General features: G+C 50.9%; 1 protein-coding gene across 1 annotated transcript; it reads right to left on the minus strand.

The window, feature by feature from the left end:
• Window positions 1-466: 466 nt before the first annotated feature.
• On the minus strand, window positions 467-8,758 carry LOC101836701 (secreted and transmembrane protein 1b). Its single transcript, XM_005070172.4, has 4 exons — window positions 8,652-8,758; window positions 2,152-2,308; window positions 1,575-1,886; window positions 467-1,014 (listed from the first exon to the last, which is right to left on the minus strand). Exons 2-4 carry the CDS (start codon window positions 2,243-2,245, stop codon window positions 791-793), a joined length of 630 nt encoding a protein of 209 aa, XP_005070229.1. The 5' UTR covers window positions 2,246-2,308; window positions 8,652-8,758; the 3' UTR covers window positions 467-790.
• Window positions 8,759-11,057: the final 2,299 nt, after the last annotated feature.

Here is an 11,057-nt window from a genome sequence, read left to right on the forward strand (position 1 = left end):
ATGGGCTCCTGTGCCTCTCCCTAGACATGGGGCATGGGCTACTGTGTCTAGCGAACACAGACAGGGTTCTTCCTTGTTGCTCCAAGTGGGTGGTGATAGGCTCATGAATGCTTGCAGGGTGGTGCAAGGGGCTCCAGATCCTGGGAACATGATCAGCCCATGGTGCTGGCTTTGCTCCCGGCTCTCTAAGCAGAGGAATTCACTCTGCAGGTGGCTCCCAGCAAGTTCTTGGAGAGAGAGGGAGACAGAGAGGGAGGAATAAAGGAAAGGAGAGAGTAAGGAAGGGAGGGGGGAGAGAGGGAGAGAGGAAGAAAGGGAGGGGGGAGGAAGGGAGGGAGGGGGAGAGGCTACTTGAGAGCTTGGCTTGAGCCTGTGTGAGGTTCAGCTACTCTGGCACAACCGTATAGAGATTCCACCAGCACAGACAGTTTACACACATAAGCAGATACACTACGCACGCTTGGGATGCTCTGAAATGCTTTGATGTCTCCAAGATTCCAACAGAGTTATATTTTGAGTACAGGAGGGGTCCATTCAACTTCCAGGGCATCCCGAATTAAAAAAAAAAAAGATCACAACTCTGTCTGCAATGCAGTTTCCTCTGGAGTCCTGGGAGGACCCTGAAAGATCTGTTCTCAGGGTCAAAGTGAGGGCTTGAGGACCAAGGATTCTTGTGAGCCTGTCTCAAGTCAACTGTAGTCATAAGAAGTTCTCTGTACTCTGCTGTCTGGAACTAATAAGGCCCCTTGAGTACCTTTTGGGGCACGCCTTGGGAGATCTTAGGGCAGTGTCAGGTAGGGACTATGAGGAGATCATGACTCTGACCAGACTTTGGGTCTTCATATCTGTGTCGCTTTGGGGAATGGGAGTGCTTGTACCAGGCAAATGCACTGATTCCTATGATAATGATGATGATGATGACGATGGCAGTGATGAGGATATCTGTGCGCACTTCAGGTGGAGGCTCAGCAATGACCTGCAAGCTTCCTGGCTCCTGGTCGGCAGTGTCTAGGTCTGGAGCAGGGAAAAAAATGAGAACTGGCTCGCATAATTCATTCATTCTAGCACCCCTCACTTCACCCTCACACCCCTCGCGCCCCTCAACGCTCCCTTCATGGACTCCTATATATGGGCAGGAAAGGGTTGTGGAGGAGGCTAGGAGGGGGCTATGGGTGGGGGACTCCAGGAATAGTGTGAAGATCCTATACTGTTGGAATCGGAATACATGAACAGTTTCCAGCCTTCAGCTCCTTCCTGGTCTTGGGGCTCTGCCAGAGGTTTGGGGACGACAGCCCTGGTGTGCCTCCAGGTGACAGCAGAGGGAATCCTGTTGTCACCCCCAGTCTCCTATGGGCTCAGATGACTATGGTTGATTGAACTGGTGTTAAGGACCAGAGGGAGTGGAGCCTGGAGGGACTGGGCAGGAAGGAAGGGGTGAGGAGGGCGGTGGGTTTAGACACATAGGGCCCTTGTCTGTGTGTGGAAGCAGAGGGAATCCAGAGCTCGATTGTGAGGGGTTCCTCCCTGCCCCTTCCTCCCCTACTCACCAACTCACTTCCTAGCCTAAAGCTCACCAGTAACATTCAGGAAGATGAACTGGTCGGGTGGTCTCTGGCCTCCATGCAGCCTCCACAAGTACTGCCCTGCGTGGATGTCCTGGACCTCTGCAATCACCAGGTGAGCCTGGCGTCCTTGAATGCGAAGCTGCCAGGAATCATTAAAGTGGTTTCCCGGAGGCCTTGTGTTAAAGATGGTACTGGTCTTCCCATTGGCAGTCAGCTCAATGGTGACATCACTGAAGGTGTTGGAGATGTTACAGGCCATCACCACGCGGCTGCCTCTGGGTGCAGACACTTCAGCTTCAGTGCATTTGGGGTCGTCCCAGACTGTGTAGAGAGTCCAGTCTTCACTTTGCAGCCTAGGCATGGTCTTTAATACCCTACCAATGCCCGGGCAGTGACCCCAGAACTGTCAAGTGCTCCACTGTCTGTCGTCAATCAGGGGTACATGGCTCAACCGTCTGTAGCCCAGCTTCAACCATATTGGGTCTGTAAAGCCAAGGTCACTACCTGGACCTGACCTTGGCCTGACCATCCCACCGTGTCTAGCCCTGAGGCCCCCCACCTTGGGAGAAGTAAAACCCAGACTTACCTTGTGAATGGGCATTCAGGGAGGCAGCCAGGAGAAGGAGGATCCAGAGAATTCTGGGACACGGGCCAGTGGATGTTACAGGGTAGGCCAACATGGCTCGTTCATAGGATGGGACTCAGGAAACAATTGTTCTGGTCAGTGGTTTTTTGGACACTACCTAGAGGAAGGAGAAAGAAGTGGTCAGAAGTCCCCAGAGCTGCTGCAGAGGCCCACGAAGACAGCACCAGTCTGAGAAGGGCTGTGCACCCCAGGGTCCCTGAGCTCCTCCTGTCTACTCCTCCCCAGATTCCCGAGCCTATGCAGGGGGCTCCACGCACCATCTTCCTCCCGTCCTTACATTTGGTAATGAGTGTGGGGCTGGCTGAGGTAAAGCAATGGGCAGATGGATGAAGCCAGGGGTGAGGAGCACTGAGCTGGCTGTTTTGCACACTTCCTTCTTAGAGCTGTATAGTCAGCCCGGCAAACTGCTCCGGTTGTACTTTGCACAGTAACAGGGTCATGTTACAGTTCTGTCACATTGGCTTGACCTGTGCACGGTCTCTCTGTTGTATACTGAGTGGCCTCTGCTCGGTGCATGCACAGTGCCTGAGGTCTCAGAGCCGCCTTGTTCTCCACCAGGGCCGGATCTTCTCACGTCATGCCTGTCCTTCAATCATGTGAGCAGCCATCCTCACACTGAGCACCGTAGCTTATAGAATGCGGTCTGTGTATTCCAGCAGTGGCTGTCTTGCACCAGAGAGGCCAAGAATCTGGTAACTGTTCAGTCCCACTAGGCTGGGCGTCTCAGCTCTCCCGGTCTGGTGCTGAAGGCCTGCAGGATTGCTGCTGGTCTTTAGTCTATGTTGAAATCCTGTAGAGGTCAGGTCCTAACACAGGTGAAGGAGTGAATACTGCAGCAACCAGATAGATGAAGCTTCCAGTGAGGGTACGGGCAAGCAGGCAAAAAGTCCAAGCTTCTCCTTCTTCCTTTCTTCTTGTCTGTGCTGCCACCAGAAGGCGCTGCCCACGTTTAGGGTGGTTCTTCTTGCTTCAAATAATCTGATCAAGGAAATCCCACGCAGACGTTCCCTGAAGCTTGCGTTTTAGTTGATGGATGACGCGGTCAAGTTGACAACCAGGATTAGCCACCACAATACCTCATGCCAGGAAAGGTCTGCACCCATCTTTCAACCAAGCAGCCTTCCCAGTGCCTTCCTGCTTAAACCCTGAGCTCTGCCTACCTGCCCTGATCACATTTTACTTTTGTACTGTACACTTCTAAAGCACAGGTTTAACATATGACAGGCTGCTTGCTGCTTTTAGTAGGTAGGCAAATCCAACTGACTGTCTTATGATAGAGGCAACTCCAGATCTCTGGGCATGCAAGCTGCAATCCCCCACCATCTTTCATAGCCTCAATGTGTAGTTCCCAGCACAGGACTGAGACTCCTCCTACACATCCTCCTCATTAGTGCAGCCTCCATGGTATGTGTAGATCCTGTTCAAAGGGTCCCTGGAATGCTGACTGGCAATAAAGGAAAGCAGAAGGCTTGGCAAAACACTGACACTTCCTGTTAGGGAACTTGTTCTCCAGAGAGCTCCAAACAACAGCATGACCTGACTCCTACTTATAGTTTACTGCCTCCTTTGCAGAATGTTAATAAACTGTTTCCTGACTCCTTCTGCAAACCATAAACATGTACACATGCACACACATATATGCACACACACATGCATGCATATACGAATACACAAATATTATGTTGTAGGAGGATGAGACAGCAGAGGTGAACCTCTAACAACCCTGGTGACACCACAGGCCTGGTACGTGTTATGCACACAGTAGGTACTCCAACAAGCACATCTAGACCCACTGAGATGTAAGAAGGGTAAGCATCCCTGCCCAGCCTCTTCTGAAGCCTTACCAGACACGGACACGGCGCACAGATTTGTTCTTTGAGACATCAGCCGGTAGCCCTTCAGGAAGATTTGCTCAGTGCCCCATGGATGGCCTGGTCCATATTCCTGGGCTGGAGGTAGGCTGGTGTAGGGTCAGTCTTGGTCCTCGTCTGGACCCAGGTGACACGGAAAGTTAGCAGCCTCAGCCAAAAGGGTGTTTGTGTAATGCCTACTGATTCACAGCTGAACTTCAGATAGGGACACCCATGGAAAGTGAAAGACAGACGCTGGGCTCTGTCTTGAGGCTGTGGGAGTTAGGTCTAGCAGTCCTGGGAGGCTGTGCCCTTTAGCCTTGGAGACTCAATCTCTGGGGGGAGGCAGGAAGAACTCAACTGGTACAGTGTGATGGGGGACTTTTATTTTCTTTTTTTGGGGTTTTTCGATACAGGGTTCCTCTGTGGCTTTGGAGGCCGTCCTGGAACTAGCTCTTGTAGACCAGGCTGGTCTCAAACTCACAGAGATCCGCCTGCCTCTGCCTCCCGAGTGCTGGGATTAAAGGTGTGCGCTGCCACATTTTCTACGAGAGTCTCCCTGTTGGCTCTCAGGAAGCCTCTGAGACATTCTGCCATACCTCACAACCCCAAGTCCTAATCACCCCACAGTCATTTCGCCGGACTCCCTGTTTGAACCTCCTTTCCTGTTAACCCTTCACTTTAGGAATCGGACATCTGTGAAGTCGCCTTCAGAATGTCACTGTGTGTGAAATGCCTCAAGATGTTCGTATTAGAAGGCTTGTCTGTCCCGAGGGTACCCCAGTCCCTTGGAAAGCTGGAACTGACTCCCTCACGGTGGCCCCCATAGGAAGCTCTTTGTTTGTCAAGGGGCCCAGGCTTCTCTCTCCCATGGTTCAAAGCCAAGGCCATCCTCCAGTCTCAGACCCTGGTCATCCAGAACTATGTTTCATGCTCACCCTGAGGTCATCACATCTGGGAGCCCCAGATGGTTCTGAAACCCAGCTAGGGGATTCCATGGTTACACCTCTCTTTTACTCTCAAGTACCTCTGCTTGGGGTGACACCGTGGCGGATTTTGTTTTGGTCCCCGCGGTGCTGGCCAGGCACCAGAGATAGTCGGGTGACTAAGTGAAAACCACAGCATAGTGACAGCAGACCAAGATCCCTCACCAGAAGGACCGAGGGCCTAGGAGCCAGCTTCTTGTTCCTGGCCTAGCTGAAGCTGGGCTTGAGGTGGTCTTTGGCTTGCACTCTGGACACAGATGCCATGTGGTCTGAGGTTGGTCATCAGAGAACAGGACAAGTATAGATCCTAACCCTAGTCCTAGCCCTAGCCCTAACCCTAACCCTGAAACCCTAACCCTAACCCTCTCTTTCTTTCTGGGAGCCTCACTTTGCCTCTCCTAGGGACCCAGCTAGGAATGGATTCAGTAGCAAGTCAAGTGGGGTAGGAGAGACATGCCAATCCAGTCGTCTTGTCCTTTCTGCGCCCTGGGGCCCCTTGATGCAGGGGAATTTTGTCCTCCTTGGGACACTGAGCAACATTAAGGTCCATGCCTTTGTTTCCTGTGGACTTTGAACCTCCCAGCTGTTAATCACAGGTGAATATTCTCTTTGCATGAAGTCAGGAGAATCCTCAGGTCCCTGAGAGTCCTAGGTGACCTTTCACCTTCCAGTTGTGCACATTCCGTCCTTTGTTCTTTGTCAGTGACAGGACAGGACCAGTCCTGGCTGCCCGAGACCCCTAAGCCCCAGCTCAGCACAGAGAGTGGGATCCAGATGCCAGTGATCATGGCCCTTTGGGTTCTGAGAGGCAGGACACACAGCAGACTGGGCTGAGTGCCTCCTGTCTGGCCTGTGACTATGCCACCTCAGTCTCAGCCTGTACCTCGTTTTCTGAGAAAGGGTAGAAAAACGGGGAAATGAGGGAGACACGGGAAAGGAAAGGAGCCCAAACGAAGCCACCTGTTAGACGAGAATCGTGAATTCCACATGGTTAATATTTTTTTTTGAGAGATTACTTATAAAGAGACAGCATTCCTTTACTCAAAGATATTTTCAAATAAAAATGCTAGGGTAATTGGCTGTGGTGGTGCACACTTTTAATTCCAATAACTGGGACACAGAGGCAGGCAAAAGCAGGCAGAGCTTTTTGAGTTCAAAGCCAGTTTGGATTCCATAACAAGTCTAGGCCAGCTAGGGCTACACAGGGAGACTCTGCCTCAAAAAAAAAGTTGAAAGAACAATGAACATGTCTAAGACCTGAGCATATACGAGCTAAAGTGTGCCCTTACTTATCTGCCTGACATTTTCTGGTACCCAAACAAACAAGACTATTACCTTCCTTTGCAATAACGGTACCCTACTTTCTCGAACCTGTGGTCCAGGATTTACTTTATCAATTACAAGCCAGTCCAGGGTCCTCAAAAAAGTATCCTTGCACTGTGATTTAATTTAAAAAATGTGTTTGTTTATTTATTTATTTATAGATTTATTTTGGTATGTAGGTGTTTTTGCCTGCATGTATATGCACAGCACACATGCCTGGTGCCCTCAGAAGTCAGAAAAGGGCCTGGGTTCCTTTCTCTCTGTTAACCCCTATTTACCCCAAATCAACCTATGCCAGTGCTGTGCTTTAAGGGCTGGTGAGGTGGCTCATCAGGTAAAGACAGTTGCCTCAAAACTATGACCGCTGGGGATCTGTCCCCGGTAACCTTATAAGGACACAAGGAAAAACCAGACTCAACAAAGTTGTCCTCTGACCTCTGTATTTGTGCACACAAACATACCCACAGCCACACCCACACACCCCCACGCCCCTACACACACAAATTTTTAGTGTCTTTTCCAGGTGCAGTTGCATCTGCCTTTAATCTCAGATCTCGGGAAGCAGAGTTGCCAGAAAAATGAAAACAGAAAGAAGGGGCCATCTGGCGTAGGCCCTTGCGGCCAAGTCTGATTGCCTGAGTTTGATCCCTGGGACCCACATTGTGGAAGGAGAGGAGACACAGCTAATGTGTCTCCTATTTTTCTCCAAAGCCCTAACTGTTCCAAGCCACCTCCTGCCATGAGGGCTCTCAGCCTCCTTGCAGAGGAGTGGGGGGCAGCTGGTGGGCTACCTTGGGGAGGGAGAAGCTGGCACTGTCCCCCTCTCTGGCCTCTGTTTTGTCTGTAGTCCCAGCCTCCAGCCACCTTAGACCCTGGGAACCTCTGGAGTCCTTCCAGCTATAAGAGGACCTCTTTATCTACAAAACAAAATAACCAGAAGCAGGGTGAGCCTGTTATCTGCCTCATCTGCAGCCATCTCCTTTACTCTCCAATTTCCTACTCAGCTCTGCACGTAGGTATGGCAGCTACTCATGGAGCATCCCTAAATCTAAACCTATCACTGCTGGGGAAACAAAGGTGAGAGTCACTGTTCCTGCCCACAAAGGTGCATGAGAAGTCTCCAGCCATTGTTCTTAAAGTGCAGTGGCCCAGGGTTTCATTATAGCTCTCACTTCTTGGGAACCCCATTATCCCTCAAGCAGCAAGGACTTCTTGGCAACATCCTACTCAATCAGAACTGAGACGGCAACCAGCCAGACCACACAGTGACCAGGACTTCTTAATTATGTAGACTCTTCCTTTTCCTCTATATAAGCCCAACACTCATGTTACCACCTTAAAGATGGGTTGACAGACTTCAATGCCATCCTTGCCCAAGCACCGTGTTGGTTAAGTTCCCTTCCTGTGTTTTTGTTTGTTTTCTTAGGGGTGAGCAGGAGAACCCACATGTTGGAACCGCTGGCTAGAATCTGTTTCAGGACTCTGGCTACACAGGCAACATGGAGTGTCACCTTTCTGACACCTCCCCCCTTCCTGATGCCTTTGCAATTAATACCTCACCGAATCCCCTGACGGGTCTGTCATCCTGACCCATGTCCAGTGGATGTGAGTGCCGAGCCAGAAAGGGGTCAGGAGCAGATTTGACCCCCTTTGCAGCGTGGCCTTCAGCTCAGTGTCGGGCTGCAGGTTAAATGCATGGAGCCTCAAGAATTTTGGAGAAGAAAGGAAGCCGCAAGAGGAGCTTTCAGCCCCACAATCAGAAGTCGGCTTCTATTTAGATTAAGATGAGAATAAAACAGCAGCACACACAGTGTCCCTGACCAAACAACATGACATAGATTCCCAATTCTGAGCGGCCAGCGACAGAGTTCACTAATACCAACCACAGCTACCCCATACGCACCAGGTCCCTCTTCTGTAGACCTGGGCAGCTCCATGCCCTGGCTTCCCATATTCATAGTCAGATTACAAGGAAAAGCGAGGTCACCATTCTCCTCTTCCCATTCATTACACATCAAAGAACCTTGCTGCTGTCTCTGCCCCTCCTGGAGCACAGTGTGCCGCACCTGGAGAGACAGATCTCTGCTCCCGGCGTCCAAGGCACCTGAGCGCCACCTCAGCCTTACCTTTACTCTGGACAAATCCTTAAAGCAAGAGGCAGCCAGTGAAGTGAGGGCCCCAGAGAGGCTGCAGCCAGGGACACCCTGCCTGTGGGTTTCATCCTCATATACCCCTTAGAGCCCCAAACTCTCTGGGCACCACCGTCCCCTCCAGTCCTCACCTGTATACATGCTCTAGCTTCTCAGCCTGCTTCTCTGGTTGAACTCTGTTGCTGTCACAGTGATTTCATAAGCCCAGAGGGCGAGTCTGAGAGAAGGCGTTCCTAGTACCGCCCACTCATATACCCAGCTGGCCTCATCTGGGAAAAAAAAAAAAACAAGCTCTGGAAAGCGTGTGACTTTCAGGAAGGACCGTGAGTCCACACAACAGTGCCAGAAGTGTCTTAGCAATTTCCTCATTAATGCATGTTAACCAGAAGTCTTGCATTAGCTACTCATCTTAGGATCACAGGAGGAGGGCCCAGGCTTTTTCTAGAAGAGTTCTGGCTGGGGCCAATGTTTGATTTGGGGCTTGGGGGCTGCTGCTTTAGGAAAACCGGGTGCATTTGTTTCCCTGCATGGGACAGCACAGGCGTGACCACTCTGGGCAAGCACAGAGGGAAAGGCAGGAACTTCAGGATTGAGTTAAGGAAGACAGGAGCCTAGTGCTCCACACTGGACATAGTCCATGGACTCCATACTCACAGGGTCCCCAGATACCTCTAGTGCTTATCCATGCTGTAGAGGGGGTGAAATGACCATGATCTCATGATCCCTCCTGGCAGGGCCTTGGCTGACCGACCAGATATAGGGGTCCTTGGTATGGTGGGGTAAGACTGCCCTGTGGTTAAGCAGTCTTTAAGGGCAGCTAAAGATTCCCTGTGTCTCATAATGCCTTTCATGCGAAAGCGAAACTAGTTTATTTGTTTTGAAACTACAAGACCAGGACAAGAACATTCCAAGTCTTACCCCATGACAGTCACAACTTAGTGTCAATGTCCACAGGGGATGTGTGCGTAGCCTTCTGGGGTTTCTGTTTACATAAGTACACTTTGGTCAGGCATATCTCCTCTAGTGTGTACGAAGTCCTCCTGAGTCTCACAGACACAGCTGCTTGTGTACCACCTCTCGCCACTAGGAGTCACCCTCTGCATGTCCTCTGATTAGAGCCCCCTCTGCCAGGGTCTGCCAGGGTCTGCCAGGGTCTGTGGCATTTCCTGTCTCTCATTCATGGGGTTTTCAGAGACTTATGTTCCTAGGTCGCTATCAGTTTCTTCAGTAGGATCTGCTAAGAATTCAGGAGTGGTAGGTGTTTATCTCCTGTTGTCCCCCTGTGCCTTAATCCTATTTTTAATTAAGTGTGTGTGTGTGTGTGTGTGTGTGTGTGTGTGAGAGAGAGAGAGAGAGAGAGAGAGAGAGAGAGAGAGAGAGAGAGAGAGAGAGAGAGAGAGAGAGAGGGGACAACTTCAAGTGTCCTATCTTAGGCACTGTCCACATTTTTTAAGCAGGGTCTCTCGTTGGCCTGGATTTCACCAGGTATGTTAGACTGGCTGGCTAGTGAGCACCAGGGATCCTCCTGTCTCTACCTTCTCGGTGCTGGGATTATAACTGTGCACACCATACTCAGCTTTTTATTTTTATTTTTTACTTGGGTTCTGGGGGGTCAAACTTGGGTCCTCATGTTCGTAAAGCAGTCACTTTACCAACTGAGACATCTCTTCAACCCACCCCTTTGTCTTTCATGTTTACTGGGGTTGCATGCATGGCTGCATGGTCACACACCGGGTCATCTGTAGATAGGGCTCATGTCTTTGTGTCTCCATATCCGGGTGGTCAATGGCATGGGTTACTCACTATGCTTTTTGGCCTGACTTGAGCCATGAGTGATGGGGAAAGGGAAGTAGAGTGAGTGGGGTGTTAGTGAAGTCCTGGGGAAGAGGAAAGATGAGGACAAGGGGTGGAGGGAGGGGTCAGATTGCATCTGAGGTCCCTGCTGTCAGGGGCTTGGTCTTCAGAGAGCTTTCCCTCTGGGGTCTGACTTATGTGCCTACATGTGCACCATCAGCTGAACTGAAAAACTGGTCTGACGCTCTGAAAAAGAGACCCCAGGTTGTGACTGCTCCGGGAGCACAGCAGAAGCAGTTCGTTGGTACCAATAGGCAACCAGGAGACACCACGAGAGTGGGCCTTTCTCCTAGGAAGAGAGTGACAGGGTTGTGTCCAGACCCAAGGTCAAAGACCCTGCTGGCCGTGATCTCCCAGGACACAGAAGAAGGAAGCATGTACTTCTCAGGAGTCTCCTGTAAGCTCTCATGCTAATGACAGAGTCAGTGTGTGTCGCTGTGCAGGGTGATCTCATGTGCACATGCGGAGACAATGCGTGTGCACCCTCATACAGGCACGCATGGTCCAGAGCACATTCCCTCCTGTGTGATAGAGTTGCTCCCTGTGTTGGGGGTGAGTTTTGAGATCATATGACATGGGCAGCAGTACAGTGTAGGTACAGATGAGTTTCTTGGGATCAGTTTCCCACTCTATGAGGACAAATCTGTTTGCAGGCAGCATCTGGCCAGGTAGCCTTTGAAGCT

This window comes from Mesocricetus auratus, unplaced genomic scaffold, assembly GCF_017639785.1.
Source record: "Mesocricetus auratus isolate SY011 unplaced genomic scaffold, BCM_Maur_2.0 Super-Scaffold_100007, whole genome shotgun sequence".
In the NCBI taxonomy this organism is placed as follows: domain Eukaryota; kingdom Metazoa; phylum Chordata; class Mammalia; order Rodentia; family Cricetidae; genus Mesocricetus; species Mesocricetus auratus.

What these genes read in the sequence shown, in the direction of transcription:
- LOC101836701 (XM_005070172.4), bottom strand. Translation starts at nt 2,245, where the DNA reads ATGTTGGCCTACCCTGTAACATCCACTGGCCCGTGTCCCAGAATTCTC. An exon ending in CCTGAATGCCCATTCACAAG is followed by an intron (nt 1,887 to 2,151) that starts GTAAGTCTGGGT and finishes CTCTCTACACAG; the next exon opens with TCTGGGACGACCCCAAATGC. An exon ending in CATCTTCCTGAATGTTACTG is followed by an intron (nt 1,015 to 1,574) that starts GTGAGCTTTAGG and finishes TCCCTGCTCCAG; the next exon opens with ACCTAGACACTGCCGACCAG.